At 36.6% G+C, this 18,677-nt stretch overlaps 1 protein-coding gene across 1 annotated transcript in view; it reads right to left on the reverse strand.

The window, feature by feature from the left end:
- The window catches only part of PRKD1 (protein kinase D1), a 346,791-nt gene that overhangs the window by 25,713 nt on the left and 302,401 nt on the right, over nucleotides 1–18,677 (reverse strand). Inside the window, exon 14 of the mRNA XM_037741730.1 lies at nucleotides 18,042–18,106. Coding sequence (XP_037597658.1) covers nucleotides 18,042–18,106 — 65 coding nt within the window. The remainder of the gene's footprint in view (nucleotides 1–18,041; nucleotides 18,107–18,677) is intronic.

Raw genomic sequence — 18,677 nt, forward strand, 5'->3', positions numbered from 1 at the left:
TTTTTTGGAGATGAAGTTTCACTCTTGTTGCCCAGGCTGCAGTGCAATGGCACGATCTCAGCTCCCTGCAACCACTGCCTAAGGAGTTCAGGCAATCTTCCTGCCTCAGCCTCCCAAGTAGCTGGGATTTCAGGCATGCGCTACTACGCCCAGCTAATTTTGTATTTTTAGTAGAGATGGTGTTTCTCTATGTTGGCTTGGTTGGTCTCAAACTCCTGATCTCAGGTGATCCACCCGCCTTGGCCTCCCAAAGTGCTGGGATTATAGGTGTGAGCCATTGCGCCCAGCTAGTACATGAGTTCTTAGAAGTACTTAATTTATTCCTTTTTCTTACTCCACAACATGACGTGAGGTGCCCCTGTCCAGAGGGTGGAACTTTAATACATGTTTACTTTCAGAATTGGGGTATTCGCAGAATCTTCTAGGTCAAAAATAAGGGACAGATTTAATATTAAGAGTGTTCATTATCAACTATTTTGTGCCATCTTCATTGTCAGCTCTGAAGGGATCTATAAACGTCCTCTAATAGCATCTTGATGAAAAGGATAAGGGAACATTTTGTTATTTCCCAATAAAGGTCTTTGAATGTGGTTAGATATACAGATTTTAAAAAATACACATTCAATGAAAACATCAGACTCAAGGCCAAGTATACACAAGTGATAAAAAGAAGTCTTAGAAAAGTTTAAACTTGTACCTTCATTTCACTTGGCCCTTGCTCTTTTATGAGCATATTTATACTTTACAGTTTTCCCAAAGTACGTATTGAATGACAGCTAAAAAAAATCTTCCCAGTAGCAAAGTGATTTTGCTTTATCTGAATAGTTGATACAAAACAAGTATATTTTAACATTTATTTATATATGGTTGAGACAAGGCCATCATAGATATTTATGAACTGTATTTCTTTTGCATTGAAAAAAATGACTAAACTTGTTTTTATATTTGATAATAACAAAAGAAAATAAAACAGAATATGTAGATCACGCTTAGTTAAACTTCTTATATTGTACAGATAAGAATATGTCATTAGCTTAGAGAATATATTTGAAGACTGGAAATAAGAAAAAAGTTCTAGCTATTATTTCTCTATTTTCATGTGTAATTATTCTATTATTCTTAATACCTTAAGTAGGACTTTAAGATAAATTCAATCAAGGTGGTCCATGTGACTTTTCATAAACAGTTTTAATTTTTCATATAAATATGAAATAGCCTTTTAACTATTTCCTCCTAATCTCAAAAGTAACAGAATTATTAATTATTTTAAAATGGCAAGAAGACTGAAACATCAACTATGGCATAGCGTGCAAAAAGATTTTTGTCCAACTTCTCAGGCTTTCCACAAAATGCAGATAAATTTCATGGCAGAACAAGCTACTACAGGACTCTCTGGCCATCTGTTTGTTGCATTTAAGTAATTTAATTTTCTGGAAATGAAACATTTGTCCAAGTACAGGAAAAAATAGTGTCCATTCACACATAACAGATTGATGACACATCCAAAGGGTGAATATAAGTTGTTTCAAAGCCTGGGAGGAAATATCATTTGTAGATCAAGACAAAAGCTCTCTTGACCCAAGTTGCCTAGGAAATGTGTATATAATCAATGAAAAATTAGTCACTAGAAGCAAATGCTTTTATAAATGTAATATCTCAAGAAAATAAATAACTAATTCTAATTTTTTGTTATACATATTCTCATTTATATTTCTTGATTTGTGTTAAAGGATATTCTTTAATATTGATATCTAAGTACTAATATTCTTTTAAGTCTAACATTGTTGCTTTATTGTAAACCTAGAGTTTATAGTTCATTCCATATATGCAGTTTCCACCTTCTACCTTTAGGATTATTCTACTCAAAAATATGAGAAATAGGAAAGAGAAAAATTAGATTCATTCAACCTATCTTTTAAACAGGTCTTTAGGGGCAATTCAGCTTTAATACGGGGATCCCTGACTAATTTTTTCTTTTCTTTTCTTGAGACAGAGTCTCGCTCTGTCACCCAGGCTGGAGTGCAATGGCGTAGGCGTGGCTCACTGTAACCTCTGTCTCCTGGGTTCAAGCGATTCTCCTACCTCAGCCTCTCGAGTAGCAGGAATTACAGGTGCCAGCCACCATGCCTGGCTAATTTTTGTATTTTTAGTAGAGATAGGGTTTCATCATGTTGGCCAGGCTGGTCTCAAACTCCTGACCACGTGATCCGCCCACCTCGGCCTCCCAAAGTGCTGGGATTACAGGTATGAGCTGCTGTGCTTGGCCTAATTTTCTGTCAAAGAACAAACTGATTTAGTTCATGATGAGATAGATAAACTAAATATAAAAGTGATGAGCCTAGGATCTAAATTCTAAATGGCATACAAACATACAAACCAGAAGGAAGAATATTTCATTACACAATACTACAGGTGGGGGCATGAGGTACAGTACTGTAGCAGTGGCCTTGTTGACTTCCATTCCTGCCAGTTTGCCAGGGTCAAGAGAAGAGCACACCTTCTTATCCATTTCCTAATTACAGTCTCTTACAATTTATGCTTCATGTCATGGTCTTAGAAACCACAATACTTTAATGCCTTCTTAAAGGGAAATAGACTATACTTACCTGATAGAGACTAAAAAGTCATTTGGCAGAGAACAGACAATTATAAAGGTACTTGTTAAAGATAATAACCAAGTTGATCAGGTAAGCTCTCCTAAATTCCCCAATCTTATATTCAGTTGTCTTTTGGGTATATTCATTTAAATGAAAGAGATCCAACAATGAAATCAGTGTCTTTCCACTCAAACTTATTTTTCTGTTTCTTCGCTTGGTGAATAGTGAATCACCTAGGTTAGAAACCTTGAGCTCATCCTAAATGCTAACTTCTCTTTCATTTCCAACAACCCACTGGTCTCTAAAACTAAGAGTCCAGCTCCTTCATCTCTCACACTGACCCCTTGCCTTCCTCCTCACCATTACTGCCTTGGTTTGAGCCCTCATCTCTTTCCTAGGGATATGCCACAGCATTCCAACTGATCTTGCCTTAGGTCTTGTTCTCCAACCCATTCTTCAAAAGGCTGCCACTGTGATCTTCCCAAAGGTGATTCTGATGCTACCATCTTGCTTCAAGCCGACAAGTGAAACACCGCTAACTTCTGGATAAGGTGCCTACCCTTAGTAAGGCACATGAAACCCTTCAAAATCAGCTCCCTTTTCACCTTCTGCTTATTTCTCTAGCCTTCTTCTTTTCTTCACCCAAATAGCCACTTTTTATTGCCACCCTAAAGCCATTTTTATAACAAGCCACTCTCCTTTCTGTGCTTTCATACATACCACCCTTCATCCTGAACACTAACATTTTCTTACTGTGAATATTCAGCTGTCAGGTAGCTTTCATTGACTCTCCCAGTCTGTCTTGGATGTCTCTCTACTCTGAGTCTTTGGTGTAAATCCCCTTCGTAACACTTATCCTATCATATTTAGTTATTGGTGGACCTATTTGTTTTACTTACAAGACTACAAGCTCTATAAGGGCTATAATTTATCATTTGGTATTCTCAGTCAATGTAAGTCTAGTGCCTGGTACATACTAAATATTCAACACAAGTTTGTTAAATTTGACTGAAAGATGAAGAGGCACTATTTCTCCTTACTTTTCATTACGTGAATACTATTTTTTAAGATATGCATGGCTTTTAGATATGCTAGTACATGTTTGACATATTTAGAGACAGTACATTTTGCATCAAATATTATACATAGTAATAGCCTCTCCTATATGAAAAAAATATAGTGCATGACTTTTTAATTAATTTCTCTTAAATCTGTTAGTAGGAAATTTCAGGATTCTGATGACAAATATGACCATTAGTAATGAATTTTTTCTTTTTTTTTTTTTTAGACAGATTCTTACTCTGTTGCCCAGGCTGGAGTGCACTGGTGCAATCTCAGCTCACTGCAGCCTCCCCTCCTGGGTTCAAGTGATTCTCCTGCCTCAGCCTCCTGAGTAGCTGCAATTATAGGTGCTCACAACCTGCCTGGCTAATTTTTGTATTTTTGGTGGAGACAGGGTTACACCATGTTGACCAGGCTGGTCACCAACTCCTGATCTCAAATGATCTGCTGGCCTCAGCCTCCCAAAGTGCTGGGATTACAGGCATGAGCCACTGCACCTGGCCAGTAATGACTTTTATGATAAATACTAGTAATATGGATGTGACTCTCAGAGATGCCACTACTGATGAGTTGCAGTGATTTCCCTAGACCCAAGGATATGACAAAGGGAGTCTCTTCTACTTTCCAGGTACAATCCCTCAAAATCTACTAGTTTTGATCAGCGTTTTTGCAAAGATTTCAACATCTTTGGTAAGAAGAAACATGATTTTCCTATCGAGGAGACTGGTATTTATTTTATACCTAGCTCTTAATAAGGAGATACTCTAGATTCAGATCATTCTCAAAAGCCACTAGGAAACAGTTACCAGCAAGAGGTAAGCAAACTAGCAGCACAGTCAGGATAATCCCTTCCCTCCATGCCAACCCTCCTTTACATTGTGAAAACCTTATTATGATTCCATCCTGGTCCTGAGGATGAGAATAAAGAATTGAAAATGGGCTATTCAAATGATAATGATCACCATACCTCTTTTTTCTCTTACTTAGGTCTTTCAACTCCTCTTATTTTTTTATTTAACCCAGAACAGGTGTGACTACAAGGAAAGCCTGGAAACCTGGAGCTTAATTTCAGGAGCAAGTTATCTGAAGACAGACCAGATGGCCTGAGTTTGAATTCCAGCTCTGCCTCTTCCCAGCTTCTGCCTTCTGGTGAGTTATCTAAACTCTCTGAGGTGCTTCCAATTCTTTCGTAAAATGGGATGATAATAATGTGTCAACTCATAACACAGTCAGGTCTTATTATTTAATGTAACAAAATACTTGGAATTATGCCTGGCACATAGTAAGGGTTAGTTATTACCACTGGGTAAATTTTATGGCATTTAAAAATGATTTGGGTCAAATGTCCCTCTTTAGTTCGATATCTGAAAGTTACAGTCGGTCACAGAGATAAAAACCTCCTTCAACCTTTCACCCAACGGAGGCTCTATCAGATTAAGTATGAACTGCCACAGACCTACACCTTTTAGTTAGTCAATCCCCATCTTTCCCCTTACTGTGTGTGTGTTTTTTTAAGCAACAAATTTATTATTTCACATTTCTGTAGGTCAGAAGTCTAGTGAGCTCAGCTGCTTTCTCTGGTCTGGGTTTCATAGACAGAAATCAAGTTGTTGGCAAGCTGCTCTCTTATCTGGAGGCTCTGAGGGAGAACCACTTCCAAGCTCATTCAGGTTGTTGACAGAATCCAGTTATTTGGGCTGCAGGGGTGAGGTCCCTGTTTCCTTGCTGGCTGTGAGCTAAGTGTCTCTCTCAGCTCCCTGAAGCTGCCTGAATTCCTCATGATGTTGCTCCCCACATCTAACCAGCTGCTGTGTGTTGAGTCCTTCTCACACTTCAAATCTTCGTGACTACTTCCGCTGCATCTCTTCAGCCTCCAGCTGGAGAAGGTGCTCTGCTTTCAGGGGCTCATGTGACTAGATTGAGCACACCTGAATAATCCAAACGACTCTTCCTATTTTAAGGTCTGAAACCTTAATTATACCTGTAGAGTTCCTTTTGCCACCTAAGGTAACATATTTATTGGTGCCAGAGATTAGAGTGCAGACATCTTTGGCAGGGAGGGGGTGTGCTGGGGGTCTTCCACCAACCACACCATACAAAGCCTCCACTATTTGGTCTGCCTAACACATTCCTCAATTCTAGAGCAGAAATATGAAGTCTTTGTCCTTTGGAACTGAGGGAAAGTGTTCACAAACAACTGTAATAAAATATATTTATTAGTTATATTATTTATTTATAAATGAACATATTCAAATATACTCAGAAGCAAAGTGAACACTATAAAGACATCCATGTATCTGTCAATCTGGATGCATCCATTTTGCCAATCTGGATCCATCTACTTTTTTACACCTTGCTTTTTTTCTTTTGATATATCTTCAGATGGAAGACAGTATCTATTTATGAAGACATATAAGGCTTCATAATTTATTGGAAATTGTAATCATTTCAAATAATACAAATTAAAGAACAAAAAGATGACAATATAACAAAACAAAAAGAATACTCATGCTTTATCCTCATTTAGTGAATGAAAAAAACCTTTCAGGTATTAAAATCTTGTGCAATTTACTTAATTACCATTATAGTTATAAAAATATTTTATTCTTATGCTGATATATACGGGAAAGATGAATGAAATTGAATGGGAAAGGCAGGCTGCTTTTTCTCAGAGAATTATAAAAAATGAAGCCCAAGTTACACATTTTTCTCAAGGATGCTTACTTTCTCCCTTTTGTCTTGTTGCCAACCCTTGGGTATTTTCAGGATACTCTATAACTTACTTATGAAGATGTTTTACTATAATAACATAATTATTTCCCTTCATGAGGTACCTTGCTGTGTTTTCAGACCTCAGTGATGAAAATGGTGCTTCAACTTGAGGGCAATAAGGGAAAGGCTGTGCATTGTATCACATGAAAGTTCTCTTGATCTTAAGTGAGAACAGAGATCATTTGGTTATTGCCTATGAACACGTCCCCCTTTCATCTTCAGTTGGCAAAAAGTTTACAATTAAAACAGGCTCATTCTTCAGTAATTATCTTTTGGCGGGTAGCATGCTTTGAGAAATTTCATCTACAATATTTTAGAAATTCATACTGATATTAACTTAGAACAATATAATGTTAATATGTACCTATGTACTGTCAGAGTAATAAATGCACACATCATGACTTTAACAAGACCAAAGAGAACAATCTATCTTCTTATGAACAGGTATCACTGGTTGACTGTTGTATCAATGAGGTCGTAATCAAAATTAACTCACTGGATTCTGAGAGTTCAGAAATTCTCAGATCATTCCTGTTAAGAACTGTTTTCTCATACCATCCATTGGAACTAGAGTATAATTATACTTTTGTTGTGCCTCTAACTTGCAGAGATTTATCTTGGTTTAATATAGTTCAGAAGTTTCTAGAAGAAAAAGTAAGTTGAAGTATCTCTATTAACTGCTAATGACAACAGATATATTGTGCCCTCATATCAAGAAAAGGGGTCAACTTTGAGGTGGCTAGCTTATCATGCACAATGTATGATTACAATTTTTTCATCCTAAATTAGTTGTAAGTCCTGTGCATTCTATCAAGTAAAACTGGCCCCAAGGGTTGGGTAGAGGGAGGAATAATTCAATGTTTGTATAGCAAAAAAAAATCACTTGAGGACTAATATCTATTTGTGTGTGGGTATGTGTGTGTGTGTGTATTTATTGCATAAATATGTATAAAATATATATACATATTTTTATTTTTTGAGACAGAGTCTCAGTCTGTCAGCCAGGCTGAAGTGCAGTGGCACAATCTCCATTCACTGCAACCTCCGCTTCCCAGGCTCAAGCAATTCTCCCACCTCAGCCTCCCAAGTAGCTGGGACTACAGGTGAGCGCCACCGAACCTAGCTAATTATTTTGTAGTTTTAATAGAGACAGGGCTTCACCATGTTGCCCAGGTTGGTCTCGATCTCCTGGCCTCAAGTGACCCACCCACCTCAGCCTCCCAAAGTGCTGAGATTACAGGCATAAGCCACCATGCCTGGCCAACCTCCATGTATATTCATAAACCTATCCACACACCTCACAGTCATTCTTCATTTCATACATTCTAGAAATGATTCAATCTAGATTTAGATCCAGGATTGCTGCAGACACATGATAAATATAATGAGTCCTCTCTTTTCCCTATAAAAGGACAAGTAGCTAAATGTAGAGGGGTGAGAGGAGTTTGCAGAAAGCAACACTTATAAATACTCTCATCATCTTTCATTTTTTTTTCTAGCCTTTTTTGACTTTTCCACATAGAAATAGTATAAAAATATTTGACATTTTTTACCTATCGCTAGGCATCCTTCAGAAAAGATGAATGGAAAATTTTAAAAAACAAAACCTATCAAGAAAATGAGAAAAAAAAAGCCACAGACTGGGAGAAAATATTTGCAAAAGACAAGTGTGATTTGGAAATATTATCTAAAATATACAAAGAACTATGAAAACACAACAAGAAAACAAACAGCCAGATTAAAAAATGGGCCAAAAACCTTAACAGACCCCTCACCAAAGAAGACAAGCAGATGGAAAATATGTATATGAAAAGTTGCTCAATATCCTATGTCAGGAAAATGCAAATTAAAATACCAGTAAGATACCATTACACACCTATTAGAATTGCCAAAATCTGGAATTCCAACAAGGCCAAATGCTGGCAAGGATGCAGAATAACAAAGAACTTTATTTCATTGCTGGTGGGAATATAAAATGGCACAGCAACTTTGGGAGACAATTTAGTAGTTTCCTACAAAACCAAACATATACTTAATATACTATCATACTTCTCAGTATTTTCCCAAATAAATTTAAAATTTATGTTCACACAGATACCTGCAGAGATACTTAGAGCAGCTTAATTTATAATGGCCAAAACTTGGAAGCATCCAAGATGTCTTTCAGTAGGTGAATGGACAAACTGTGGTATGTCCAGGCAAAGGAATATTAGTCCCCCAAAAAACTGAGCTTTCCAGCCATGAAAATAAAAACATGAGGAAAACTTAAATGTATGTTACTAAGTGAAAGAAAGCAACCTGAAAAGGCTACATACTAGGTGGTTCCAGCTATGTGACATTCTGGAAAATACAACAAGAGAAAACTATGCTGACAATAAAAAGATCAATGGCTGCTAGGGGTTGGGCTAGATAATGGTTGAATATGTGAAGCACAGAGGATTTTTTAGGCAATGAAAATACTCTGTATGATATTATAATGGTGGATATATGTAATCATACATTTGTCCAAACTCATGGAATGTTCAACATCAAGAGTAAAACCATGATGTAAACTATGGACTTTAGGTAATTATGATGTGTTAAGGTAGGTTCATCCACTGGAACAAATGTACCACTGTGGTGGGAGATATTCATGGGGGGGGAAGGCTACACACATGTGGGGGCAAGGTGTATAAGGGAAATCACTGTATCTTCCTCTTAATTTTGCTGTGACACTAAAATTGCTCTAAAAAATAAAGTCTTTTAAAAATATCTCTTTAGATAAAAAAATCTCTTTAAACAAAACAAAATCTCTAAATAAAAATATCTCTTTAAATAAAACAAAACCAACACAATCTAGATGCCCTAAGCCCATCATCTGGGCATTAATGGTTATATATGTTTGAATTTGATAATGTAATTTTAGGGGGTGGGGGAAGTGAGAACTTGAGAAAGACTCACATAGTAAAGATCTTGTATGCATGCATCCTAGTGCCCACCTTCTAACTCCCTACCAAGGTCAAAAGAGTGTAATGTTGGAGAACCAGAAAAAAAAAACGCCACAAAAAAAGAAAATTAATGACAAACCAATACCTTTTTTTAAAAAATTGGCATTAATTAAACATTGCATTCTTCAAATATGACCCCCTTCCCTTCATACCATTATTGGGAGTTTTGTTCAGGAGAAAAAGAAGATTAAAAGTGTGAATTATTGGGCCAGGCACTGTGGGTCATGCCTGTAATCCCAGCACTTTGGGAGGCCAAGGCACGTGGATCACCTGAGGTCAAGAGTTCAAGACCAGCCTTGTCAACACGGTGAAACCCCGTCTCTACTAAATATACAAAAATTAGCTGGGCATGGTGGCAGGCACCTGTAATTACAGCTACTTGGGAGGCTAAGGCAGGAGAATTGCTTGAACCCGGAAGGCAGAGGTTGAAGTGAGCCGAGACTGCACCATTGCGCTCCAGCCTAGGCAATGAGAGCAAAATTTCGTCTCAAAAAAAAAAAGTGTGAATTATTACAAATTGAAAAATGGAGCAAATATCTGGAGTTTTCTTCTATTTGGCATCAAATCTCTGGAAATGAAGACACATCTGGAAAACTTTATTTACCGTTAATCTACCTGGCTGGAAACAGTAACATTGGATTTTAAGTGTAATTTTTAAATAAATCCTATTACTATAGTACAGCTTCTATATTTAGATGTCAGCACACCAAAAAGCATAATATTCCATGATGATGTTAACTAATGTGTGCAGACACATAATTCTTTGGATGTATTATATACCAGATAATGGGAACTGAAGTGAGCATGTAGGGTCTACTGGACAAGGTTAGATGACAGAATATTATGGGCAAAAAGTCAAGTGGTAATATCTTACATCTGTATAACGTTCTGTGGCAAAATGAGTTTAACTGACATATTCTCAAAATTAAACAAGTTTTCAATTATGAGATTTCTCAGAATTGTTAATAAGTAAAAGGCTGCTTTTACTTTTAAGACATGAATGACCTGGATACAGTACATAGACAACGTTTTCCAAATTTTCTTGATGAGAAAATGTATTATCACCTCTTCTATGAAGGAACTCAAAAGACTAGTATTCTTTGAAAAATATGTTGGGAAATAATGATTTTTAAAATGCTTTCTATAGTATTTAATTTAGTCCCCAAGACACTCCTATGAAGGAAACAGAACAAATCAGCATGATTTCTAATGCATAGTTAAGAAAACTAAAGTTGAAAGAGATTTACTAAAAAATGGAAAATTTTTACTTGAAACCTGGACTTTTGACACTAACTTTTCACTATGACTTAACTTCTAACAGAGGAATATTTGGAAAATTTTCTATATTAATTTTCCTTTTCTTATAATAGTTGTTTTATTTTTTTCCTCTATTTTAGACATATATACATAATCTATACACTTTATTTTTGGGACATGCAAATGACAATAAGACTTCCTTAGAGCGCTAAAATATATCTTGCCTATAGAAACAGTTTCATAAAAATTCTTCATGTAATAAAATGCAAGGAAATAAATGTCTGAAGAAATATATTTGATAAAACAGAAATATAAACCAACATCTCAATGTATACTATAGGAGAAAGTACCCACATTTTGCACATTTTTCTCTAGAGAAATAATTGATTTCTTCATGATTTAAAAAGAAGTATCCAGTTTCCAAAAAATGTCATTTTCCCACCCACACTTAGCAATATTATTCTCTGCTTTTCTACCATAATTATCTCTTCTCTACTTACTCCTGATCGTCCAGAAGATATATATTTAATCTTGCTTCATCATGACAAGTTACCTTGTTTTTTAGACACAAAAGAATGATGGTAAGAAATGCTTTATTCTTTTACTGGCACACCCTGCAAAGCTGTATTCCTTGGTTCCTTTAGTTGTGGCTGCATATTTCATTCAACAAGTATTTACTGAGTGCCTTCCAGGGGCCAGACATTATGCTAAGGCATGTTCAGCCCCACCCCACTTAAAAAATTTTCTTGCCTTTAAACGTTCTTCTCTGTAATATGTAATCCACAAATTGATCTGATTATAACAATTTCTTTTTGAAAACTTCTCAATAATTTATCATTGCCCAGACATAATGAAATCCAGCTGACTTGGTAACATATCAAAGGCTCTCCACCAACTCAAACTAAGCCCATTTCCTGATCTTATTGCAGGCTTTGTCCCACTAAAGCAGTCTCCAAACTAAGGAAGGCATATTTTTGGAGAGCAAAAAGATGTTTTAAGAGATATGTGAGCACAGAGATGGTTTTATGAAAATCTATTTTGTTTACATTTGTATTCCTACGATGTGGAACATGCTGGGCATTCAACAATTATAGTTTGAATGAACACATGTGTGAATGAATCCTAACAGTCCACACATACTCTTCTAATGCAGATTTGTCTAAGAATATCCTGTGGTCTGAAAATTTTCCATCCCCAAGTTTGCTTTCATGATGATTTTTCTCCCACTTTCTAAAAGGAAGGGATGCATGCCATATATTCCAAATATCACTAGGGCGCTTTACCATGGGAGAAAAATACTTTCTTCCATGGGGAGAACAATAATGGGAAAATTTGATATACTGTGTTGGTATGAAGTGAATGACCCTAATGAATTGGAAATCAATTCTTTTGCAACTTAGTTTCTAATTCATGCTCTCAACAATAAAGAAGGATTTAATGGATTTATAAACAGAGGGAGGATTAAAATAAACCTCTGAAGAGAAATATAAATGACTGAAGTTTTTTTTTTTTTTTGCTTACAACTCAGCTCCTACCTTTTTAAAAAAGGAGTAAAATTATTTCTGAACCCTGTCTCATTTGAGCAATAAGTAATATTCACTCACCAATTTATAAACTAAATTTAAAAATCAATTTCATTAATTATTTCCAGTAGCGTTTCAATTTTTATGTTATACAAGCATAAAGATTTACAGAATATTTATCTTATTGAATAATATCTATATAGTTATATAAGTAATAACTAACAATAGTTAGAATAATAAATTAATCCAGGAGAATATTTTAAACATTTAAAACATTGCTGTCAAGAAATTTAAAAATGTGCACTTTTTTTTTTGAGACAGAGTCCCCCTCTGTCACCCAGGCTAGAGTGCAATGGCGTGCTCGGCTCACCGCAGCCTCTGCCTCCAAGCTTCTCGTGTGTCAGCCTCCTGAGTAGCTGGGACTACATACATGCGCCACCATGCCCAGCTAATTTTGTTTTGTGTGTTTTTAGTAGAGGCAGGTTTTAGCCATGTTGCCCAGGCTGGTCTGGAACTCCTGAGCTCAGGCAATTCATCCGTCTCACTTTGCCAAAGCCCTAGGATTATAGGCCTGAGCCACTGCACCTGGCTGATATACACATATTTTTATTGCAAAGAATTAGGAAAGTAGAGCAAGAAAAGACTCTATAAAATCACAATTCAGTAGGGAAAATGGAGTAGGTTCAAGGAAAAAAAGGCATGTTGCAAAATGTACTGTTGTTAAAGAAAAGCCTATTCATGTTTTTAAAAAAATAGCTGATAAAGGGTATCAAATGTCTGTAATATTTAAATTCTAATGGATACATTTAAAGGCATGATATGACAGCTTTATTATCAACTACCAATATTTTTCATACACTAGAAAATTAAACAATTTTTGACAAAATAGTTCTAAATATCAACTTAAAAATACACAAGGAGGTAAAAAATTTTCAGAATTCTTTTTGAGAGCACATGAAGAAAAATGTTGAGGATCACTCTTCTAAAGTAATCTAAAGTTTTCTGCTCATTTTTCAAAAACCATTTATGTTGTTGCGGTGGTTGATCGACCCTTTCCAACTGTTTCTCTAGCTATGAAAAGCTTATGAATCTTTCCAGGTTTCACCAATGCCGTGCTTCTCTTCGAAGCTCTCCCTGATTCCAACGCCCTGGAAATGTGGTAATGCATGACCTCTTCCACTGGCCTTCACAGGCATTCTGACTTCTAACTCCTTGTATCTGATAGCCCAAATAGATGATAAACATTGTAAAGTGTTTTATTTATGTTCATACGGCCAAAGGCCCAGCAAATCACTTTGTAAAAAGGAATGAAGTGCTTCATAAATACTGCCAAATGACTTAATATTTTCATTAACTGAAGGAAGAGTTCTTGCCTAAGAAATTGAAAGAATGACAGCAAAATACACAAAGAGAGAGAGTATCTTGTGGGGAAAAGCATTAAGGTTACGTGTTTGGCTTTCGGCTGACTAGTTTGGGATGGGGGCAGCACAGCAAAAGGAGATGTCTTAAGGATAGAAGTGTGAGACTGAGGTGCCTGTGGATGACTGGACTTCAGCAGCTATATTAAGGAATGGCCTAAGAGATGACAGGTGACTCTCTCAAAATGGATGGCCACACTCTGGGAATGAGCTTCAAATGTGTGTAAATCATTTAGAAATGGAGGGAGAAGTATAGGAAGATAGAGAGCTAGCAAGGAAGAAAAAATTGGATCTGGTAAGAACAGGGATGAAATGAGGAGAGAGATTTAAAAAGGAACAAGTGAGCCTTAGAAATCAAGGGTGTGGCAAAAAAAAAAGGCATGTATTGCCATGTATTTTCTTTAAGAAAGGTGTAGAAATCAAAGACAGGAGGCGAATTTATAAACAAGAAAGGCAAAGAGGAGTAGAGCACAAGTTTGAAGTGTGAGAGAGACTAGACTAGAGCTATGAGAGGCAGCCTAGACAAATCAAGACCACATTTTGTTGTATCATTTTTGTTTTTTTTTCCAAGAGGCAGGGTCCCACTCTGTTGCCCAGGCTGGAGTACAGTGGTATGATAATAGATCACTGCTACATCCTTTTATTTTTATCTTGACATGAATAAACAGAAAATTCAAAAATAATACAAATGGAATGATGGGAATTAAGAAATAAGTTTATTATCTACATTATTATTATTTTAGAGGAGTCTCACTCTGTCATCCAGGCTGGAGTGCAATGGCACAATCTTGGCTCACTGCAATCTCTGCCTCCCTGAGGTTTCAAGTGATTCTCCTGTCTCAGCCTCCCGAGTAGCTGGGACTACAGGTGTGCACCACCACACCCAGCTAATTTTTGCATTTTTAGTAGAGATGGAGTTTCACTGTGTTGGCCAGGCTGTCCTTGAACTCCTGACCTCAAGTGATCCACCTGCCTCCTCCAAACAAAGTGCTAGGATTACAGGAGGGAGTCAATGTGCCTGGCCAATAGCTACATTAATTAACACCATTCTGAAACATATTAATAACGAAGTATTTACAGATAATAAAAATAGAGCTATTCCAAATGGTATGAGATATAAATGATATGCCATAAGACTTAGACTTGCTTTATCTTCAATTATTGAAAAGTATCTAAAGAGCTTAGTTTTCTAATGATTAAATCAGAAAGCCTTTGCCTAAGTTATATACAGAAAATGAAACGGGGGAAAAAAAAGGGAGAGCTCTACCTTTTCTCACATTCCCTATTTACACAACTTTGAAGTCTTCTATAAACTCAGGTGCTTTTTCACAAAAACAGAAACAAATTGAAATTTGATCTGAAGACCTGGCATTGCTGAATGAGAAGGATTTTGTCCCATCAGCATTTCCACCCACATGGTGTCCTCTGGAGAATGAGAAGGAGGAAGGGGGAGGGCAAAACTTGTTACGCTCTACTATGGCACCAGCTTCCATAAGCTAGAGGACCACAGCTTAGAAGATGCCAAGTGCTTATGTATATTACTCTTACATGCAGATGAATAGAGTTTTATTCCTCAAGAAATAAAAGAAAAAGAAAATCTTCCTCTTCATTCAATTGACTTCAATCATGGTACTTTTTTTGAACATATGAGAGTTAGCGAGTTGGAATGCCAACTCCCACTCCCATCCTCATTACTATTTTGTCTCTTCAGGTTCAAGAATTGTGAGCTCTTCTTTTAATAATAAATATAAAATGACACAATGAGGGTTTCTGCAGAGCAAACACACATAATCCTTTTTAACTAACTAACCAGCCTTTTGCTACTTGGTTGGATACTATGGATGTCACCTTATATGATAAGATGGTGTTTCTGTACAACTTTAATTAGTTAATGCAACAAAAATTTATTAAGCAGCTAATATACACCAGGAATGATTTCTGGAGGTAGAGATACATTAGTAAACAGATCAGTGATAACTGTCCTCCTGAAGTGTGTATTCTAGTGGTAGGGCCAGGGTTGGGAGTAGTGAGAAGAACTTGCAACAAATATAATAAATACAATTATATAGCAGGATAGAAAGTTATAAGTGCTATAGAGAAGAAAACAGATCAGGGTGAGAGAAGTATGGAGAGGGGGGTTTGGACTGCAATTTTAAATAGGGAGTTAGAGCAGTGCTCATGTAAGTGTAGAGTGATAATTGAGCAAGGATTCAAAGCAGGCGAGCTTGAACATCACCATCTTTTTATACTGAATTACTATCATTCTGACAATGGTTAAAGGAGCTCAAAATGGTTTCCTTCTTTCTTTTCTTTTCTTTTGGTTTGTCTATTTTCATTTGGGGGACATGATTAATTTTCTATTCTTGATGAACATATTTTAAAATAATTGGCAGTTTTATAAGAAAGTATGAACTACTGAACCTAGTATCTGTATATAATTAAACCAAGTCTAGAAATGACCCATTGTACAGGTTATGTGATTGAAAATTCAGTACATAAATACTGACTTTAGTATAATTGAATATTCAACTGAGCATAACTGAATATAGCTGAGTGATATAATTTAAAGACCCATGACAGCAAAAACCAGTGTGCCTTTGTCCATGCTGTATCTACTGGACCTACAACACTGCTTGGCTCATGATATGTACTCAATAAACACTAGTTTGATGAAAGAAGCAAAGAATGGTTAGGGGTAGTGGGGTTGAGTATAAATAATGCAGACTTTTGAGATTTCAGGCTATCAGTGATGTTTGACTTTTTCATGTGCTCCAGGAGCAGAACTGGACTTTCAACCTAACCAAACTCTTTAGAAAACCTTATTATAATGAAGCTTTTCCAAATGTATATGTACTGCATCTGAGTTGTTGTCTGAATTTAATATTTTAAAACGATGGTCCCCAACCTTTTTGGCAACAGGAATGGGTTTAGTGGAAGACAATTTTTCCAGGAGAACATGGGGGGTGGGCATTAAATTCTCATAAGGAGTGCACAACCAGATCTCTGTCTTGCACAGTTCACAATAGGGTTCACACTCCTATGAGAATTTAAAGCCGCTGCTGATCGGACAGGAGGCGGAACTCAGGCAGTCATGCTGTCTTGCCCACTGCACACCTCCTGCTGTGCAGCCTAGTTCCTAACAGGCCACATACAGGTACAGGTCCACGGCCCAGGGACTGGGGACCTCTTTTAAAAGAGGAATTGGAAAGTAGTTTACACTCAGCTGTATTTTCTTTTTCTTTTTTGAAACTGAGTCTCATTCTGTTACCCAGCCTGGAGTGCAATGGCACAATCATGGCTCACTGCAATTCTCACCTTGCAGGTTCAAGTGATTCTCCTGCCTCAGCTTCCCAAGTAGCTGGGATTACAGGTGCCTGGCATCACACCTGGCTAATTTTTGTATGTTTAGTAGAGACGGGGTTTTACCATGTTGGCCAGGCTGGTCTCAAACTCTTGACCTCAGGTGATCTGCCCACCTCAGCCTCCCAAAGTGCTGAGGTTACAGGCATGAGCCACCATGCCCGCCTGTATTTTATTTCTCTACCTCTCGAGTCAGTAGCTGATATTGTGTTGACAGACTTGGGGAAAGCCGATTAAAATGCCTAGACACAGAAACTTAGAACTCCAACATCTAGTCAGTTTTCTGCAATTGCAGTAAAATATAGAAAGATGTAACCATGTTAATCATGTAGATATCTTCTCCTGTCTTGTAAAGAAGAATAAACATCTCCTGTACACATGCTAACTCTGGAGATTCCTTCCCTGCAAAAGTATCTTCCTTCAGGAGACCACAGTGAGGTGGAGATTGGAAGGGCAAGGGCCAGGTTAGGGAAGATGTCATTTACTAGAGTTTCAGATGTCATCTGCAGTTCAATATTGCCCGTTGTTTGTAACTCATTAGCAAACACTAAGCCATTAATCCATTAATTGATATGTTCACATCTAAGTTTCTTTTCTTCCCCATGTAAGCAGAGAACATAGCAAGTCCTCTGTATCACATTAGTTGTCTAAAGGCACGGAAACAACATCTTTAGAAATTCTGAGTCCCAGAAAAGCCTATGTTATTTTTCTATGTACAGCAGCTGTATACATGAGCTCCTTTAGGGTAGAAATCATATCTTTTCAACTTTTAATCTTATGGAACTCAATAAATGGCAGTTAAATGAAACTATAAATGAAGAAATGCAATGTTTTGTTTTGCTAAAAAAACTGTCCATTAAAATTGGGAATTAGAAATTATGACGTGCTTGCATGACAGTAAAAAATCATGGCAGTTGTTTGTAACTCATTAGCAAACACTAAGTCATTATGTAATCCATTAATTGGTATGTTCACAACTATGATTCTTTTCTTCCCCATGTAAGCCGAAAACATAGTGAGTCCATATCAAATGCCACTGATAAATAGGAATTTATCAATAATCACAATTGAGTACACTCGATAGCGATGATGACTGCATTTAGCAAACAACTGCTCTATTTCACTTTGGTCTGCAAAAATATTTTTAATGGTTACAAAAATTATGTCTTTATCACATAATACATTTTATTATCAGATTCTGGATTGAAAAAGGAACCGATATTCATGAGAGAAGTGACATGCTCGATGTCAAATGAAAGGCTTAAAGTGAGACACAAAGAGGACATTAATAAAATCAAGGTGATCTGCTTCTCAGACGTATCTTACTCCCGTAACTGATATGCTGACAGTTACAAACCCAATTCATATAATTATCACAGCATAAAGAAGACATGTTTATAAAGGCAAGGTCATTTGTAATGTAAAATAAAGTGGTCTCAGCATGTCCACTATGAGCAAATACTGAAACATTACCCATTTAATGAATATTAATTATATATTAAAACCTAGAATTAAATACATAAAAAAGAACAACTGCTGTCTAGACTCAGGAGAGATACTATTCAGGCAGTAGTTCTGATACTTGATCTACCATTTCAATTATTTTAAAGTGTTCCAAATATTTATGCCACAGGTTTTTAGAGAAAATTTCTTTGTTTTGCAGAAGTAAAGGATGAGGGATTTTTATACCCTCCCCCCAAA

Source organism: Cebus imitator, unplaced genomic scaffold, assembly GCF_001604975.1.
Source record: "Cebus imitator isolate Cc_AM_T3 unplaced genomic scaffold, Cebus_imitator-1.0 Scaffold104, whole genome shotgun sequence".
NCBI lineage: Eukaryota > Metazoa > Chordata > Mammalia > Primates > Cebidae > Cebus > Cebus imitator.